Source organism: Chanodichthys erythropterus, chromosome 3 (assembly GCF_024489055.1).
Source record: "Chanodichthys erythropterus isolate Z2021 chromosome 3, ASM2448905v1, whole genome shotgun sequence".
Taxonomy (NCBI): Eukaryota; Metazoa; Chordata; class Actinopteri; order Cypriniformes; family Xenocyprididae; genus Chanodichthys; species Chanodichthys erythropterus.
Window position 1 is genome coordinate 36,375,082 of NC_090223.1, and position 21,500 is coordinate 36,396,581.

Below are 21,500 nucleotides of genomic sequence, written 5' to 3' on the forward strand. Positions count from 1 at the left end.
TACTGGCAGTTACAAATCCAAGGCCCTTCCTTTGTTCCTTGACACAATATCTGCATTTGCAACCAGGGGCAAGAAGATAGCTGGTATATGTGGAATCCAGATGACATGACAACAGAGGCCAAATTCCCCAAGTAAGGATGTACTGGTGGCAACAGACTGGGGTTGGTTGGACCCAAGCATTTGGAGACCATTGAGGTCAACTCTTCTATAGCCAAGCCAGACCATCCTTGAACTCTTAAGCTGTGGCTGCAAGAAAGGCTGCCAGTCGGCACTGCAATGTAAAAATCTTTCTTAAAGTGAACAGCTCTGTGTCAATGTGAGAGAGACTGTTAAGAAGACTGAAGAATAGGTTCAACAACAACAACGCATTCAAACAAACGTGTTTCTGAAATAGATTTGAAGTAAATCTTTGTGTCTGACATTCTTTTTAAGCTATTTTGCTAAGGTTATATTGAATATTATACTGAAGGGATGGATTCTGGAATCCACTGCCACTTCAATTGTAGCGTATGCACACGTATCAGGATAATCAATAAACTTTGGAATGTTCAGAACGCTTTTAGCATGCTGGACTGGGTTGTAAAACCCCCCCAGAGACTGACCAGATCCACATTCCAACACCCCACACACACAGGGACACACAAAAACACACACACAGACAGACACAGAAACACACAATCATACATTTTCAACTGTATTTGCAAACTACCACTATGCTGAAATATATATTTCATATAGTTTTAGGGCCTATGCATGTTTCCTAGTGTTTAAATGAGTGTATTTGTGCTAGTGTGCATTTTAACGATATAATTTTGTCTGTAAACCATAACTTCTCTCCTATGCCTTTCTGACCTATCGAGTTTGGTCTCTCCGTAAAGCTCCGGACACGAGTTATTCACTGAGATATGTCACACCGCTGATAAATGCATTTTTCTATGTGTTTAATGATACTGTGAAGAACGCACTCCATTTGGAGATCTGATCTGAGAGTCATAAATCATGCAGATTAAGTCGTGAGGCCAAACAAAGGAAAAGCTTTCCCGCCAACTTTGCACCCATGTTATTGGCTACCCCACCTCAAGGAGGTGTGTCGGCTTATCTGTCATAAAAGCAAAGACGCACAATTTCTTGTGTGTTCTCTCCCGATTGTCTCACGAGCATCTCGTGCACGTTTTTCCCGGACCCCTCCGGTGACCACGCGCTGCCACCGCGCTCAGCTTCGGGATCGCCATCTTCCAGCGAAACTCACTCTCGTCCTCAGTTCAAATCTTCCCGCTGAACGGAGGAAGCCAACGAACTGCACCAGCGCTAACCTGAAATTCGACACACGCAACCAATGCAAGTATACTGCCGTTTCTCAATCTTAGATGATGAAACTGATTTCCGTGCTGGCTTAGGACTGGTTGTGAGTTTGCTACTTGCCTTCTCTCTCTTTCCTTCTCTAATTCTATTCTTGTACATAGGTGTGTATTTTCTTGTATATATATTTAGATGTATAACCTCTGTATTCGTAGTTTGCATATATTAAAACGTTATTCATGCTCGATTGTTCTGTTTGTTCTTTCAGCGGAAAACCCAAGTCACTTTAACGTTTTTTCGATCGCTTTATGCTTTAGTTATTTTCATGGCCAGAGAATAACTCCGTTTATAATATTCTGTGAGGGACTTAGTTTGCTGGACAAACGAGCAGTTTCTCTAAATAATTATTAAACCAGAACTAATCATATATGTAATTGATTATAATTCGTTGTAATTGATTCACAATATATGTTTAATTCCCCATTGGGTCGATATATGAATCATAATTTATTCATAACCTTATGAATTATTATATTCATATTTCATCCATAAATTGATTAATAACCGCTACATTTCGTTACATATATTATTTGGTGGAGGATGCGGGCAACGTTTTAAACTTGGTTTTCGGTAAAAGAGCAATGTAGAATAATTTTGTATGATTTAACTTACATGCGCGCTTTATTCAGTGAGAAGACGCACGAGTCCTCTCTACGCACCGTTAACAAGCTGCTGTTTGTGTCTAAAAACACTGCAGGCCTAGCCTTGGTTGACCGTGAAATACACTGCAGTCTATTGATATTTCAAGCTCGTATCTGTGAAGGACGACAATCTTTGCAGTAAGTTACAGTTTTGAATATTAATTTCCGCTTGAATTAACGAATTGAATCGTATTCAACGCGTTTTGAAACGAGTATAGTGGCGAATATTCCCACTAAATCTCTTTTAAAGGCCTTTATATTTACCCGCTATTAAATCTGAATTTCTTGTGTCGTCCAAAAATTCACAATAGCCGGTTTGCTCCTGGGTTACGTCGTTTGGACTAGCTACCCAAAACCACGTGATCCCCGTTACAGATCTAATCGGAAAAGCAGTCCGTCTGGTTTATCGATTGATGTGTAATAATTTGGAGCTCGTATCAGCATTCTGATCCAATGTTGATTAGTAACAGCGGCGAAGCAATCCCGCAAAAGTTACATATTCGCGTGCATTAAAGTTTGCACCAAAGGGACTGATTCCCAGAGTTGTGTACCCGTGAGTAAAACGGTACACATATATTTATGAAAGAATCCGCTGAGGTTCTATAGTTGTAATCGTGACCGTGCAGTTAAAACAGCGTAAGGGTCAGAAACCCACAAGCGCGCTCGTTTTTGTATCACGAATTAAGGAAGGGGGATGCAGTAACTCTGACCAGACGCCAGAGGGCAGTCTACTCAGGTGTGGCACCCCTCCCTACTTATTGGTTGTGTGGACTCATTGACGCCACCGCGTGGACGTTATGAGTCAAAGCCGCTCCATACTTTGAACTGAAATTATCTCCAAGTTATCTTTTGCTTCTCTATACTGCGGGGAGTTGTAAAAGTAATTTGCTTTTGGTGGTTATGCTTTCCAATCATTGTTGGAATGTGGTTTACTGATTTAAATTTAATTTAAACACGTTTAAATTTTTAATTTAAATTGTTTCCCTTCCAACAAGGGAATTCACTTTCTGAGAGTGCGCCCTGGTGGACTCTGTCAGATAAGTCAATTCTCTTTTCCCTTGTATTCTTTTTCCTGTATTCACAGATCTACTTTATTTTATTTTATTTCAGTTTATTTATTTTATTTTTATTCCACTTTGTGTTATTTCATCCATTCCCTTTTTGTCTTTTCTCTCTCTCAAGTTATTTCTTTAGTTTACTTTGGAAATTCATTCCCTTTATTACTTAATGTTTTATTTTATGCACTCTTAGTTCTGGGTCCTGTGTGTTATTGGCTGGCAATAATATTCACGCACACCCAAGCCTCCCTTATTTCATACACTTATTTTTGAATTTAATTAAATAACATTTAATTCAATTTTAAAATTAAGTAGTGTCAATCAGTTGGCATTTTGCTATCAACAAGCAATTCTCTTTAGGAAAAATCTGCAAATAGGGAAGGCTTTCTCTTTTCTTTCTCCCATTCTGTTATTCTATGCACTCATTTAAATTTAATTGAACAAGTTTAATTCAAATTTGAATCAAGTGCCTCTGAATTATCCTCTTTTCGCTTTTTCCCATCCTGTTATTCTATGCACTCATTTAAATTGAATTGAACAGAGTTTAATTCAAATTTGAATCAAGTGCATCTGATTTGTTTTTGTTTTCTGTTATTTTTACTTTTGTTCTGCTTCTAGCTAGTTCATTTTAGACCCCTACTCTTTTATCCTACACACTTAATTAGTTAAATTCTATTTAAACAAGATTTAAATTGAGTTTTAAATTTACAATTAAGTCGTGTTTACCTGATTGTTTGTGCACTTGCAGATAAGGCCCTTTAGCGCCCTGGGGTGAGCTGACGGTTGCTCCAGTGAGTTCCAGTGAGTGGAGCTACCTGGCCTGGCGCTTCTTACACTAACCGTGTGTGAATCGTGGACATTCTGACCCCGTATCACGGGCAACACGCAAGGACATCAGCGAGTTGTGTATCAGGTACAGGGAGGCAACGAGACCCGGGGTGACAACAAGCGGCAATTTTGTTTAATTTCCCTGCTCAGGCTTCTGCACGACAGAACCGCCCGTTTGGAGTAACTGCCCGTAAAGGGGACAGACTCTGAGTTCAGGGAAAACTCAATCTTGACTGGTCACTCGGGCCGTTGGCGCAAATACCTTACCGAAGTGCGCAATTGTACTGGTGTTCCCTGTTTGAGAGGTTGCACCGTGGTACAAAGGGGACAGGTGGCCACGGACACCGCAGTAGAGTGTTTGAACGTCGAGGAAAGGTTGCCTGCCATTGAGTTCTTATCTGAGCACCCACAATTCACCCAGGCCTAAATTAGTGACATACAGTCATTTCACCTAATTGAAAGCCACAGAATATTACATATTCTTCAATTACTCAGGTGCGGGCCAACCCTTATGCTCTCGATCCATACCATCCCTCTAGGTTTTATGACGCAACAGTGCACTCGCCGGACACCGTCATAAACCCAGCTGGAATAGGAAGTTTAAGTTTCACTTCTCCCCTCTAGCCCTTCTGTTTTAGTTTATTGCGATTCTATTTTTATTCCTTTCTATTTGTTTACTGCTATATTTCTCATTTAATTGCATCCACCCTGTTCTGTTTTGCTTCTCTACTGTGTTTGTTTCTTTCAGTTCATGTAAAAGCAGAGCCTGTGAGAGCCATCACGGAAAACTGAGTAATAGATAGACGACCGAGCAGCGAGAGTCATCAAAGGACTCTTAGGGCTACCGCCTGTCAAAATCTTTATTCAAATCCGGCACTCACCCACACAAATTGACCCGCGTGGTCCTTTTGGCTATCGACAATTAAGTGTCTAGCCTACATTCCACTAACTGTCTGCACCAGTTAACTGGAACCAAACCAAAGAATTATATAATCATGCATTATTATAAGTCGTTAGCCCTGCGCGTGCTTGCATTGGTTCTGTTTGTGCTGTCTTTCTCTCGCCAACAGCAAGCTAACGTGTTCAGAGCAGCCAGCCCCAGCACCCATGGGGACGGACTCAAGACCGGGTTGGGCTCCCTGACCAGCACGATCCTGCCCAACGACGCTGTGGATCCCCAGCACCTAAGCAACGAGCAGCTGGACGACAACCTGAATCGACTAATGGCCCACGATCCAATGCCGAGCTACAAAGAGTGGGCGAGAGTCATCCGAGCCATCGCCCACAACCTCAAGCTCCAGGCGGAGGACGCCCGGAGGAATCAGGCCCAGATTCATCGTCACCACGATCAGCGACTTGTCGAGACCCAGAACCAGCGTTGGACAGCGGACGAATCCAAACCCGAGCTGCAGGAGGAGCTGCAAAGACTTCAAAAAGCCCTTGCAGAGCTCCACCTGGAGGTGGAGCGTAGAAAACTGACTGGAAAACTCCAACACAGCGAAGCTCCCCTAGCCAAAGCAGAGACTACACTGAAAGACAGACACACTTTAGCCCTGACCTGTGAAAATCATCTCAAACAGGCCCAGAAAGGAGTTATGGCTCCGAAACAACAAAGAGACTATGTGAATGAACTTGACACTGGTTACAGAGTACTGAAAAGTGGCATGGGAGGGGAAACACACATCACCGAGTTTCCCCTAACCAGTCAAGAAGCCCTAATTCCAAATGGGGTTAAAAGTCCACTGCCCAAAACGTCCAATGGCCAAGAACCTTCGCCAGCAGCTGTCACATCCAACTGCCAGCACCTGCGACAGGTTCTGATCCAAAAGCTTTCTGACCCTGCATCAGATCAAGGGCTCCCTGCTGCCATGGACCTAAAACGGGGCAGACTGAATAACCCATACACTTTCTACAGCCGAATGCAAAGAGGGTACTACGGAGCACGTAACCAGCCAGCAACGGAGGAAGATTTCATCTTCAACCCTCTGCTTCTCCGAGAGCTGCACCCTGCGGTGAGTGATCATCTGGCAGCCTTGGCCTGCTCAAGCAGCATGTCTATTCAGCAGCCGCGAGACTTGGTCGACGAAGCTCAAGCCAAGCAGAGAACTGCGTCTAAAAAGACTGTAGAAATTCCAACCAGTTACCCAGACTCCGATCACTGTCCAGAAACCTGTCCTTACCTTTTTGAAAGACTGAGAAATGAAGCTGAAAGACAAACTCAGACTCTCAAGTCACAAAGATGTGAGCTGAATGTGCAGTCGCACAGTCCAAATGAGGTCCACCTTGAACACACAGCTCCCACACACCACACCATTGGTCGAGTGAGCCTGGTAACTCCTGTGTGCGTAGCGCAAATGGACACGTTTCTCTGTTCCACTCACAAAGACCTGCTAGACTGTTTTGAGCCCTTATTGAACGCCAGACCACTGAAAATCTGGGCTCAAGTGTGTGAACTTCTGCCTTCCCAGTCACCCAGGCCACCTGAGCCAGACGGTCAGGTCACAGAGGTCGCGGGAAATCTCCCAGCTAACCGCGGGAACCCTGTCTCAGAGCACAGTTCAAGGTCGCCACCCGGCGTACTTCAACTCACCATAGACTGTAACTCTCTCTGCTCCAAGGTCACGACAGACTCACAGCTGAATGATGTAACTACAACAGACATTATTCTCACACTGTGGGCAGGCAACTCAGCCTTCAGCCACACGCTGTTAAGTGCTCTCATTGAAGGAACACCGGACCTCCCATTTGTCAACATGCAAATACGCTTCCCATTGGACTTTCGTCTGTCAACCATGATGACTGTCAAGGACATCTGCGTTTTGAACTTCAAATGGAACAACCGGCATTTTACCCATCACTTCCTGGTCCTTCCAGACCTCCTGATGCACTCTAATGCTCATATGGACAGTGCAAGTGAGTTGTTGTGGGCCCCTATGACTGTACAGCTTCCTGTTGTTCCTGTCAACACTGCCAACTTCCTGTCAGGCCAGACTATCCAACAGGTCTGCATCCTGATCAACATACAGGAACCTGTAGTACCACCTTACACCAAAGGGGGTGCTGTTTGGATCAACATACAGGAAATTGTAGTACCACCTTACACCAAAGGGGGTGCTGTTTGGCTCAACAGGCAATGTGGTCAAACCCTAAGCCACATGCTGGGCTCCTTCACACTGTCACCTGAAGGCGTGGAACTTGGACTTGCTCTAAAAGCCACACCGCTAACTGAAGTGTCACCCTACGGAGTTCACAGCTGGCTCAACGAATGTATGGTCACAGACATCAGCATTCCCAAAGCCCACCATCTAGAATGGATAATGGACCACGGCCCCTATGACTTTGAACGCAAGTTAACAGTCATTAACTTAATACCAGCTGCCATGGTCCCAGAAGGAAGCTTAAGCAACACAAGTTTCACAGCATCCTTCAAGAGCATCTCCATCACTTCCATCAAACTGGTACCCACAGAACAGGTGCACAGAACGGAGCTGATGGAGGACAAACACCTTGCAGTACCCACAGTCGCTAACCAGCCTGCCTGTGAAACTCAGGAAAGCGCTGCACCTCGGACAGCCAACCTGACAGCTTACACCACAACAGAGGAGCCCTTCCCAAGGTTTGAGCCTAAAGGCCAACAGATCCAGAAAGATGCAAGTGCACTAAAGAATGATGCAGACTGTCGAAGACTCAGAAACGTCTTGCACAAATTCAAAGTGACATTTGACAAAGACCTTTTATGCTGTGGTCTCACTAAACTTCACACAGTGCATAGTGCAACACACCCAAATGCTCCTCCCACCTTAATCAGGCAGTACGAAGGTCACATCGCCCCACATGAACCAGTACAGGACGTTGTTCATTCAACAGAAGGAAAAGGTGTTATCTGCCCATGCAACAGCACCTATTCAGTCCCTACCTGGTCCATTGTCAAACCAGACAGCAAGTGGCGACCCACCAGCGACTTCAGGAGGCTGAACCAGCAGGTGCCACTGCCACAACGTGCCAGAAAGCACAAGTCTGCACGGAGCAGAGATTCAGCTGCCTGTCAAAACTGCTATAACAGCACACCAGCGTTGACACTTGAGATACTGGTACCCCAACAACAGCGACCAGCCTGTCACAGATACCTCAAAGAGAATGCGTGCCAAGGAATGCCCACGGCCTACGTCGATGGACGTTCCTACAACCATGAGGGCATCTTACAGGCAAGTGCAGGGGCACGATGGTTAAACAACCAACCCTGCCAACCACAGAACAGCAGGTGGGGTCCCCAGTCATGTCAGTATGGTGAAGCAGCAGCGACCCTCAAAACCTTTCAAGTCTCCTCTGTCCATAACATCAGAGAACTCATGTGCACAGACTCACACTTTGCCAGACCTTGTTTCACATGCCATCTTCTGGGCTGGAAACAAACTGGTTTCAAGACTGAATGCAACAAGCAGGTGAAACATCAACACATGTTCCAGACACATGATCACCTCACCCAAGCACACGACATGATCGTTTACTGGGAAAAGGTGAAAAGATGCTTAAAGCAACCAGGGCGTGACAAAGGCGTGAACGACCAAATTAATGCCCTTGCCAAGACTGGCACCCTGCATGACAAGCTATGGTCACACCCACCCCATTCACCCACCCTTAGTGTGGCAACAACAACCCGCAGCCAGCGGACTGTTCCTGCAACATTTCCCGCCTCACTGCCACTGCCACTGACAACCAAACTTGCCAACACTTCCATGCAAAAGGTTTTGTACCACCACTCATACCCCTCCAACCTCCCGTTCACGGCACCTGGTCCCATGACCGACCACATGCTGCGTGTGGGAGTGAACTTTCTAAAATATGTCCCTGATGTCTTCACAGCGCCAAAGCTTGTACTGCCACAGGGCCCAAAGGGGGTGAACTGATATACACCCACGACACACCATGTGCCAAACACCATGGCACCAGAACTATTTATGAGACTTTGGAACAAGTGGCGTACTGGCCCAGCATGCAGAAAGATGTGGCAAAGTATGTCAGAGAATGTCAGGTTTGCTGTCAAGTCCAAACTGTAAACCCAAACTACAGAGCTCCACTGCAACACAGAGGAGTCACGTTTCCACGGTCAGTCGACCAGAAAGACTGGACTGTAAAACCTCATCTGATGCTCATGGCCATCACAGACACCATACAGGAGTCAACTCAGGTGTTCCCCACAGAACTACTGATGGCACGGCAGGTGCCACTGCCGTTGCATCTGTACCAACCAGGAGACTTGAGTCTCATCACAGCCTGCTCCCCTCATCAGCATCACAACAAGCTCCGCCTACAACTGAGAAAGCAACTCGCAACACAGAGCCAAACCCTGCAAACCACCTGCAAATCCTGGAAAGGTATTGCGGTGGTTCTCCGCACTCACAGTTTCCTGCTGATCCAAACTGCGAACTCAAGGAAGCAACTGTTTACAGTCCTCCAGAATGACTTTGCCCAAAATCAGCTGGTTATAGCTCTGTTGACAGACCTGCTGCGAGAAATTAGCTTCTCTATGGACAGAGTGGCTATGAATAGGATTCCTCAGTATCCTACACAAACTGTGCTGGACTTTGCTACTGGCAGACCCAAAGACACGGTCAATGTCAGGTGGCGGCAACGTAACACCCATGCCAAGAAACACACCTCAGTTGCGGTAGCCTACCACAACAGCAACCCACGGCTGTGCCCGGCTCCCCACTTTCGCAGGTGTAGTTTCACCAAAGACTTTCAGTACTTCTGCCCAAACCAGCTCTTCCTCAGAAACCACACTGAAGGAATGGGCCGGTTGCAGCCCATGACCAGCGACACACGCTGCCCGGCCAAGCCTCGCACCCCAGTTATCGGAACGCAAGCCGAGACTGTGGGTGATCGACTGCTCATCCACACCCCCACTCATGCTGCCACCCTAACCTACAATCAGCACAGCACGGCCACTCATGTCAACCTGCCCAATCCAAGTAAGTGGATCCAGGTACCCCTGGGTTCAATCCTTCATCGCAGCCATCTGGCAGTGTACTGTCTCTCAAGCAAAGAGGACCAGTCAGAACTGGAAATCCCATCCTCCTCCAGGAATCACCATCACACCTTAGATCCAGGACTGGAACTGAGGATTGACAAAGGGAGGTCCCAGCTAAGTGACAGTACTCCCACTGATGCAGCCCTCCAAGCACTCTCACGACTGCCTGTCCTGACCAGCTCACCTAGAGCCCGAGCTTGGACTGCTGCCAACACAATCCGTTGCCTCTCCATGGCAATCAAGTACGCACTCGCCCTGGGCCTGGCCTTCATCCTATCCCAAGGGATCAAAGGGATGCAAGAATCCACGGACAGGTGCTTATCTGCTCTCCCTCAAGGACCAGTAGGAACCACCTGCTGCGTGACCATCCGGATCCATGTGCCATCGAACTTGGTTACCGTCCAACGAAGTCCGCACAGGAACTTCGTTGGCCGAAAGGGGGAATCTGTAGCGTATGCACACGTATCAGGATAATCAATAAACTTTGGAATGTTCAGAACGCTTTTAGCATGCTGGACTGGGTTGTAAACCCCCCCCAGAGACTGACCAGATCCACATTCCAACACCCCACACACACAGGGACACACAAAAACACACACACAGACAGACACAGAAACACACAATCATACATTTTCAACTGTATTTGCAAACTACCACTATGCTGAAATATATATTTCATATAGTTTTAGGGCCTATGCATGTTTCCTAGTGTTTAAATGAGTGTATTTGTGCTAGTGTGCATTTTAACGATATAATTTTGTCTGTAAACCATAACTTCTCTCCTATGCCTTTCTGACCTATCGAGTTTGGTCTCTCCGTAAAGCTCCGGACACGAGTTATTCACTGAGATATGTCACACCGCTGATAAATGCATTTTTCTATGTGTTTAATGATACTGTGAAGAACGCACTCCATTTGGAGATCTGATCTGAGAGTCATAAATCATGCAGATTAAGTCGTGAGGCCAAACAAAGGAAAAGCTTTCCCGCCAACTTTGCACCCATGTTATTGGCTACCCCACCTCAAGGAGGTGTGTCGGCTTATCTGTCATAAAAGCAAAGACGCACAATTTCTTGTGTGTTCTCTCCCGATTGTCTCACGAGCATCTCGTGCACGTTTTTCCCGGACCCCTCCGGTGACCACGCGCTGCCACCGCGCTCAGCTTCGGGATCGCCATCTTCCAGCGAAACTCACTCTCGTCCTCAGTTCAAATCTTCCCGCTGAACGGAGGAAGCCAACGAACTGCACCAGCGCTAACCTGAAATTCGACACACGCAACCAATGCAAGTATACTGCCGTTTCTCAATCTTAGATGATGAAACTGATTTCCGTGCTGGCTTAGGACTGGTTGTGAGTTTGCTACTTGCCTTCTCTCTCTTTCCTTCTCTAATTCTATTCTTGTACATAGGTGTGTATTTTCTTGTATATATATTTAGATGTATAACCTCTGTATTCGTAGTTTGCATATATTAAAACGTTATTCATGCTCGATTGTTCTGTTTGTTCTTTCAGCGGAAAACCCAAGTCACTTTAACGTTTTTTCGATCGCTTTATGCTTTAGTTATTTTCATGGCCAGAGAATAACTCCGTTTATAATATTCTGTGAGGGACTTAGTTTGCTGGACAAACGAGCAGTTTCTCTAAATAATTATTAAACCAGAACTAATCATATATGTAATTGATTATAATTCGTTGTAATTGATTCACAATATATGTTTAATTCCCCATTGGGTCGATATATGAATCATAATTTATTCATAACCTTATGAATTATTATATTCATATTTCATCCATAAATTGATTAATAACCGCTACATTTCGTTACATAATATATCTTTTAAGTTATTAAATCAACATTTATATTTCTGATAAATTATTTGAATGACTTCTTCAATGTATGTAAAACATCTATTTTCCTCTGTACCTCTCACTGAGAGAAAAGAACATGTTATCAGTATGTTTTGGGGAAAGTTTCCTGCTCAGACCTTGAAGAAACTGTGAAACATGTGTATCTGTGTATGTGCGCTAAGTGTTCTGGACAACTGGCATTCTGCTTGAGACCAGCAGACACCATGTCATCACCATGACAAAGGGAAATATGCTTCTTACTATCTGTCCACGTGTGGAAAATTTCTAATCATGTCTATTTTTCTTGGCCATGTAAGAACTGTGGACGAACCAGACAAATGAATCATTCAGATTTAATTCTAATTCAGAATTGAGGTTCCGGCTCCGGCCCGTCTGCAGATAAAGCCAGGCTGATTACTTTTACGACACATGCTTCCTGATAGCAGAAGCGACATACCAAAGGGTCACCCAAGAAGACAGAGCCCAAGAATCCAGACCCTTTTGTTTCCTTACTTCACAGGAAAGCCAAAGAGACTGTTGAACAAATAAATCTGCTTCAAAATTGTTTCAACAATTTTAACAGACTTATCAAACATCTTTTAACTACATACATTTTGCATTATGTGTCCACAAGTACTACCTGTAAACAGGTAGGCTTTAGAACACTCACAATTCATTTAAATGTGTTAATTCTTGACTGAATGACTGAAAGTATGCCTTATTTGGACTTAATTTGATTCTTTTCCCCTTTCCTATATCCTGACTTGAATGAAATCTGTTTAAAATGTATTGTATCCCATTTAACAGCAATTATGTTAAAATGGCACTCTGCTAAAGCAGAGACAGACCGGGATGTAACACTTATGTTTTATTGGGGGCAGAGGAAGGCCCTCTTGAAACAGGACAATGTCTGATTGGCCAAGACTCCTCAGAGGTGTGACAAACAACTAAGTTTAAATGATCATATTGCAAGATAGTGAAGGAGAGAAGTTGGTTAGTAAACGAACTGGAGTTGGTTAGTTCTGGTCAAGGAAAACAGAGCAACAGAAGAAAGAACCGGTCAGCCATGACTAGAGTACCAAGAACAATGGAGTGACAAGAAGAACAGACCAGCCACTCATTCAAGCCATCCAACCTTCACTCACTTTTCTTTTCTTTACTTAATTTTCCTTTACTGCTGAAAGTCTTGTGTCCTAAGTTTCGCCGCAAAGTTCAACCAACGACTTTTGCCGCTTCAACTCCAGCGACAAAGAGACTTCCTTCGTTGTTCCACACGGACCTGATCTGGACCAATCATCGACTTGGGAAACCCCTCTCTGCACGACGAGGGAAATTCACCTTAGTCAACGCAAGCAAGTACCTCCAGATGAAAACTGAACTGGTGTATTTAAATGAATGATTCATGGTTCGTTCTGGTCTTTGAAATGCATTGATATGAATTCGGTCAATCAGATCTCTCTCTCTCTCTCTCTCTCTCTCTCTCTCTTTCAAAACTCTTTCTCTCTCATTTCCTTCTTACTGCAACGCGTATGAATGTGTGTGTGTGTGTGTATGTGCGTGCCTTTGTGTTAGATTAGTTTGTGTTAGAATAAATAAAATCTCTTGTAGATTTTAAAAGGAAAGTGTCTTGTATTATGTGCTTTATGATTTAATGTCTTAAACTGTGATCAAGCTACCTGCTTTAATCAGGGTTTTCACGATTGTTGGATATTTATATCCGTTACCAGAGCTTAATTACGGCTCGAGCAAATGAACGCTGGACGAATCAGTTGCTCGGTCGTAATCTAAACAACTCTTTATAATTCCCTATAAATATTTCATTTGAGCTAATTTTACTTCCTAGGGTGTTTTCCCTACAGCCAGAATCATCCAACCTGAAGTAATGACGTAGTTAGTTGACTCTGTTAGAGTATAATTGTTGTGGAAATGTGAATGTACGCAAAGCAGCCTACAAACTCCTTGTGAGACTTAAAGCTGGCTTCTGCTGATGAAACTGCAAACTATTCTTCATTAAATTTTTCTTCAATTTATTAATTTTTTTAAAACTTTGACTCCAGGTCTTTATTCAACATATCTGGTTTCAAGGGTCCTAAACTGTTCATCCCCAACACTACAGTCACTGTATTGTCAGGGTTAATGAACAAAAGGATTAAGGTTTTGAAACTCTACACAACATGCATGCAACAGACATGATATGTGACCCTGGACCACAAAACCAGTCATAAGTCGCATGGGTATATTTGTAGCAATAACAAACAATACATTGTATGGGTCAAAATGATTGATTTTTTTATGTCAAAAATCATTATGAAAAGATGAAAAGATGGTGAAAAGACAACACAAACTAAGCCACAAGAAGATAAAGAGTCTTTGATCCCCAGATCAAAAGAGACAGAGAGACAATGCCAGCCTATTTCTTCTAAGTGACCTCTGAGTGATACAGCTGAAAATCCACAAGAAAAATCACAGATACTGTGATATAAAATAAACTCCATCAAACTGTTCCAAAAAAAAAATTTGAAACAGACTTAAACATCTTTCAACTACATACATTTTATTTTATGTCTACACATTCTACATGTGACCAGTTATGCTTTAAAACATGTAAATGTTATAACTAGTGAATGGTTGATTGAAAGTGTGCCTTGTGTGATATGAATTGAAATCTATTTTCCATTCAAATCATGGCTTGAATGAAATCTGTGTAAAACATCTAAACTGTACTCTCAGTATTCTCTGCCGAGAGCGGGAATTCAAGAGACTTAGTTTATGATCGGGGAGGAGAAAAGGCCACTTTTGAAACAAGACGATACACCTGATTGGCCAGAACTCCTCAAAGAGGTTGAACCAAACACCTAGGTTAAATAGTCAGATCATTAAGACAAATTGAGTGTAATTCAAAAGAACAAAGAAGAAGAATATGGCTTAAGACAAAGAACAGACGACGAAGGGCAGGCAAGCAGCTCATTCAAGCCATCCAACTTTTACTCACATTTCTTTTCTTTTACTTTAATTTTCTTTTCTTTTTACATCTAGAGTCTCGTGTTCTAAGTTAAGTTTTGCCGCAAAGTTAAACCAACAACTCTTTTGCCACCTCAACTCCAAACTTCAGCCACCAGAGACTCCATTTGTTTGCCAGTACATCAATCTGGAACAAACCAACTAACTTGGGAAATCCCTTTACTCCGAGCTAAGGATGCTGCCAAGGAAATCCGCTGTAACACAGTTCGTATGTACAGGAAGGAGGTGGGAACCGGCAAACATTTAAACAAACTTTAAATTCATAATAAACACATACAAAACAAAAGTAAAATGCCGACAGTTCCTCAAGGACAACTGCCGGCCACACAAACATAACAAAACATAAAAGAAAGTCCAGGCCTGGTCCTCTCTTCACTCCCCTTTTATGCTTCCGGAGCTCCTCCATGAGAGACTCAAGACCGGTGCTCGCGCTGATCCCTCACAGCCCTCGCCCGTCCTGCTCATCACATCCGCATTCAAAGACAAATGACAAGCAAGTACCTCCAGATTCTAAAGCTGAACTGGTGCATTAAATAAAATCATGGTTCGTTCAGGTTAGGTCTTAGGAAATGCATATTTTGCTAGAAATCATGCTCATTTCATCCTCTTTTAAAACTCTTTCCTTCTCACTTCCTTTCTTTCTGCAACGTGAATGTTTGTGTGTGTTTGTGTTAGATATTAGTTTGTGTTTTAAAAATCTACAGTAGAATTTGTTGATTATTCTAAGGAAGTGTCTTGCATTAAGTGCTTACAATTTAAAGGTGCTGTAAGTGATGTCACGCGTTTTTAGGCCAAAACATTTTTTGTCACATACAGCAAACATCTCCTCACTATCCGCTAGCTGCCTGTCCCCTGAACACACTGTAAAAAAACACGGTCTCTGTAGTCGCCACAAGCTCCAAAAATGGCAACAAAAACAAACTGGTGCAGCCTGGACCACGAATCATAATAAACACACTCCAGCCAATAACCGACAAGAATGATTTATAATGCGCGTTCATGACTGTTTCAGGAAGCACGGAGGCGAAGGGAGGAGGTGGAGGAGGAGGGAGGGTCTAGCTAGCCTCTGTTTTGTTTGACAACAATTCGAACGTCAACAGAAAGTTACTCCACTCAGAATCGCTTAGAGAACCTTTAATGTCTTCTGTTGATCTAATTGTTACCGTGCTACTAAACAGTGTTTTCATGATAGTTGGATATTCATATCCACTACAAGAGCTTATTACGGCCTGAGCAAATGAACGCTGGACGATTCAGTTGCTCGTGTGTGACTACGTGACTCTTTAAAATTCCCTATAAATTAATTAATAATTTCATTTGAGCTGATTTGTCTTGCACTAAGGACTTCATTTAATAGTTGTATCTCGGCCAAATATTGTCCTATCCTAACAAACCATACATCAATGGAAAACTTATTTATTGACTGGTTTTGTGGTCCAGAGTCACATATTATAAAGTCTAGCCTAGTTTCTCAGATACTGTGATTTCCTCCTTACGTCACCATTGACTATTCACCTGAACAGTTTATGTTTTATATGGTATAATTGTAATCCTTGACCATCAAAACATAGGGCTAGACATCACCTTTTCTGTGTTATGTTTGATTCAGAAGATATGATGCAAAATACATTGGTTATGGTGGAAATACATTTGGTTATGGTGGAAAGTAAAATGGTCGCCATGGCGACCACAAGGCTTTTTTTTTGATGGATGGATTTCTTAAAATGTTCAGGGTCCCAAACTGTACAAGTGTACCAAATTTCATGCTTTTATCAAAAAGTGAACACCTCAAATTGTGCACATAGCACCTGAACTAATACAAAAAAGCCCTGAACCAGGCGCACTGAGACATTTCAAATGATACCAAACATGACTGAGTGTTAATTCACTTGCACTGGCATAAAACATATTTTCATATAATCATTCTGAGTGAACTGAGTGCAGGGAAGAATGGGTAAAGGGACTAAAGTAGAGGAGAAGACACAAATATGAAGGAAGGACAAGAGGGAAAGAAGCTTTCCCACATGTATCTCAGGATATCAAAGCATCTGAAGTTCTTTCACCCTTACATAGTGACAAGTTATATGGACTAGTGTACAGACCCTTTTCACAGACTGTAATGACGTGTTTCCAGTTATCACTATCGCAAATCAAGAAATTTCTGTCATTAATTACACACCCTTATGTCATTCCACACCCGTAAGACCTTTGTTCACCTTCAGAACACAAATTAAGATACTGTTGATGAAATCCTAGAAGTATCTGACTCATCCATAGACAGCAATATAATCAACACTTTAAAGGTCCAGAAAGGTACTAAAGACGTTGTTAAAACAGTCCATGTGACTGCAGTGGTTCAACCTTAATTTTATGAAGCGGCGAGAATACGTTTTGTGCGCAAAAACAAAAGTAACAACTTTATTTGTATACCTCTTGTATACAAATACCTTTGTATACCTCTTGTCGACCTCTTCTCTTCCCTTCCCTGTCATTATCCTTACACAGTTGCCGCAGTAAGCACAGTGAAGGCTTCCGTTTTTACGTCTGAATGCCAGCTCAGTATAGAGAATAAGTAGTTACGTCACAAGTACTGCATTTCAGTAAGGCTTCACCATTTTAGAAGGACAGAGTTTTTCCTGCAAAGAGAATTACGATGCAGCCGCCTCCGTCTGTCGAGTGTTGAAAAAAAACTCAGACAGGCAGCCACATGCTCAGATACACTTTTGACACAGTTCCATTGCAGCTTTCGGGCCTGTGTCCATTCTCGAACTGTTCCGCCCATCCCCACTGCAGAAAATAGGTTTTCGTGCTGAAAAGATCGCTTTCACTCCAGGCATACAACTTGCTGGCCTTGAACGGAGCCACTCAGGACATTTTGTGCGGATCGTGGTTATATCCGCATCAGCTAATCCGCCGGGTTGGGCCGGCCAAGTAATACAAAATAACATTCAAAGTAATTGCGGGTGGGTCGCAAGAGGATGAGCGATAAATCATTAATGTGTTGATTTTAATAAAGACACAGAACTCTCATTTCGCAAAACACAAGGAATGTGCGTCACTCTTTTACTTTCGTTTTCAATGACAACGCATTTCGTTCAGGGAAAACCAATCAAGGAAATCATATGCCTATAGAGCACCTTATAGTGGTCATTATATAAAACCCAAAGGAAAACACAAAATCCCCTCCATGAGATATTGCTTAAAAACTTAACAGCTTTAACTAAAAATATACACAAGCATAACAGAAATTGCTCTGATAGGAGTGTTTTCAACAATGATGTAATGAAACAGTGACAATTTTAGTTTGAACGGAGTAAAATCTGTTTATAGGCTATTAAGGAAATGTAATTTTGCCAAAGAAGAATTTTTATTTTAGATATTTCTTTAAAAGCAGCTTACTTAAGTGTCATATGTTATTATATCATCATGCTTAACACTGAGAATTTTTATTAATTAATTTAACAATTATTTTGTGATGATCAGGGGCATCTACCTAAATCAGAGAATATCGTAGGTTTGGGAAGTTGACGTGTGGATGATTTATTTTTAACAGCGGATTTGGGTGATGTTAGAGCTGATCCGCACACATTAACAAATGGATGGCAGACAATTTTCTACAACTTAATACAGATAAAACTGAGGTGTTGCTTACATTAACCCTCAGATTAGGCAGGTCATTGGTGGTCTATCATCCTCTGACTGCAGTGACATCAGAAACAGATTTTTAACAGATCAATGTATTTTAACAGTCATGTAGTTTGTTCGAAGTCTGTAGTTCGTTCCTGTTTTTTCCATCTCAGGAACATTGCTAAGATTAGATCTATGGTTTCGAAAAAAGAAATGGAGATGCTTGTTCGTGCTTTTATTTCTTCACGGTTGGATGCAGCTGTTAGGCTTTTGACTAGGTCCGACAGGAGGTCGCACATTACTTCTGTGCTTAAGGCCCTTCATTGGCTTCCTATTAATTTATCAATTTTAAAATTTTAGTTATTACTTACAAGGCCTTGCATGGTCAAGCATCCTCTTATATACAGAATATATTGCATGCACATACCCCTGGTCAGTCCCTGAGGTCTTCAGGCCAAGACTTTTTAACTATTCCCAGAACTCGTCTTAAGACAAGAGGTGATCCTGCCTTCTGTCTCCAAGGCTCTGGAACTCTCTTCCTTTAACGTTGAGAACTATGGGTTCTGTGGAGGCTTCTAAAAACATCTAAAGACACATCTTTTTGGACAAGCTTTTAATAAACAATATGATTTGCCTGTTATTAAATTTGTATTGATGGTATTTGTAGAGTATATTAATGCATATTTATTTTATTTGTTGAAGTTATTTTTATTGTAAAGCTTTTATGTAGCTCAGTGGTTAGAGCATAGCACTAGCAATGCCAAGGTCATGGGTTCAATCCCAGGGATTGCACACACTCAGATACAAATGTATAGTATGATGCAATGTAAGTCACTTTGGATAAAAGCGTCTGCCAAATGCATACATGTAAATGTAAAGCACTTTTTGACCCCTCCTTGTCTGTGAAAGGTGCTATATAAATAAACTTTACTTGCTTGCTTACTGACATCGTGGTTTACCTGGTTTATATGATATTGGTGCAGTGCCTACACAATGCACATTGACTTAAAGCATCTGAACTCTTGCACTGTGTAGGCACTGCACCAATACCAAATAAACCAGGTAATTGAAGATGTCAGTAAGTAAGTAAGAAAAGTTTATTTGTATAGCACCTTTCACAGCAAGGAGGGGTCACAAAGTGCTTTACCAGGTAATTGAAAATGTCAGGGTATGGGTATGGGTAAGCATATGGCTCGATGCTGTTAATGTTAGGCAGTTTCTATAAATAACGCTGCTTTGGTGGATATAGCCCCTTTCCTTTCGCTTTCTTCTTCTTCATTTCTTTCCATGAAACTGTGGCATACCGCAAAAATGCAAACAAATAACAAGCTGCTCTCTCTCTCGCTATCGCTGTTTCTCTCGGTCTCACTGTCGAAGTAACCATGGCAAAAGATAACGTATCCTTCTAATATGGTAATGCCTTACCGAAATGCAACGTGAGTGAAAATGCCATGACGTCACCTTCTCATTCTCCATTGGCCCCTTTTTTAAAATAGCCAATAGCCAATTTGTTTATATCACAGCTCGGCCAGAGCCTCTGTGCTCGGTAAAGCTTTGGTTTCCTTCTAATCACTAACCGTTTCTCCACTTAATCTCCGCTTTGTGCTCTCGTGTCTCTGGACCAGAGCAGACTGTGCTGTTTGCGCTGCGGTGGTTCACGTGACACTAATGGGAAAGCGGACTTCATTCAAATCAATGGAAAGCATATTTACACTATCTGAATCATTCCCTATCCTCTATATAGTGCACTATGTGCCATTCATCATGTAGAAACTAGTAAATGTGTGAACAAATGGCTGATTTCAGCCGCATTCTCTTTTTATAGTGTAGGTGGGGCGGGACTTCAGATTCTAGAGAGCATTTGATTGGACAGAAGATTTGATGAGAAACTGAAGCGTGATGCGACGTCATGAAAATCCGTGATCCGTTTTAGCAGAAGAGAGAGACTGTAAGTTTTGAATGATTATATCTCCTAAATGCAAAGTTTGTCATTGTTTTGGAACACACCAGCTTATTTATAACATTAAGGCTAACATATTCATACTAAAAGCTAAAAAAAAAACTTAAATTTTAATTTTTAACACTGCTGTAAGGGTGTTTCTAATACAACGGCTGAGGGAGTGATGGCAAATTTGACTGCTGTAATCAATCTCTCTATATTTTTGCCCTCTTTTAGAAAGTCATGGAAGCAAATGGAAATAACAAAAATTATATTTGCTGACAGACTCAGTCACCACTATTCACTTTCAATAATTTTCAGTCAACAAATGTGAAAGGTGAGTCTGCCAGTCACTAGCATCTCCTTTTGTGTTTTGCAGAAGAAAGGAGAGTCATACAGGTTTGTAACAAACCTGTAAACGATTACAGTATTTTCATTTTCGGATGAACTATCCCTTTAAATGTGCACTTTTGTTGCACTACAGTTGAAAGGCATTGGTAATAGTGCTCGTTTACTGTAACACCTGACTTCCCATGAGGTTAATGATTATATCTGGGAGCTGCTTCGAGTCAAAGCTGTTACCTGAAGCAAAAGTTGTTGATACAGCTCTTCTTGCTGCTTCTGCTCCAGTTCAACACCGAGGAGAGACGCGTCCGTTTCCATGACTACACACACGAACGGATAAAACAAATTAGCAGCACATAAAACACAAATGTTAAGTATGTAATTTGAACAGTTGTCTACCCAAGCTGTAACGGAGAGCGACATAAAAAAGTATTGCTAAACTGCTAACTTATGAAGATGAACTTAAAGCTCACGTTACCCACGCGCTTACAGCTGGAGAACAGGTAGCTATAAAAGCATACAGCATGTTTACAGCATGATATACTCACTGAGCGCCTCGGGCATGCGATAAGAGGGAGCGTAATCTTCACACGAGTGTGTTTAGCATAACGAAACAAGGGCCTTTCTTGTGAGTGTGTCAAAATAAAAGTACCCACAAAACGACGTAAGCAGCTGTGTGCTGTGCTTACAGGATTAGTCCACTTTCAAATTAAAATTTCCTGATAACTTACTCACCCCCATGTCATCCAAGATGTTAATGTCCTTTTTTCTTCAGTCGAAAAGAAATTAAGTTTTTTTTTCTT

General features: G+C 42.4%; 1 protein-coding gene across 9 annotated transcripts in view; it reads right to left on the bottom strand.

Moving 5' to 3' along the window:
* The window catches only part of pih1d1 (PIH1 domain containing 1), a 46,656-nt gene extending 25,284 nt beyond the window's left edge, over positions 1-21,372 (bottom strand). For 3 of the 9 annotated variants that reach the window (XR_010894614.1, XM_067381989.1, XM_067381988.1), the window contains exons 1-2: positions 21,246-21,372; positions 20,935-21,017 (exon numbers count right to left, since the gene is read on the bottom strand). Coding sequence is in view for 2 of the 9 variants with exons in the window: in XM_067381989.1 (XP_067238090.1) it covers positions 20,935-21,017; positions 21,246-21,261 (99 nt within the window). In the remaining 7 variants the exon portion in view is untranslated. Of the gene's footprint in view, positions 1-20,934; positions 21,018-21,170 lie in introns of those variants that run through there. The other 6 variants (XR_010894616.1, XR_010894615.1, XR_010894618.1 and 3 more) reach the window with 6 other exon arrangements.
* Positions 21,373-21,500: the final 128 nt, after the last annotated feature.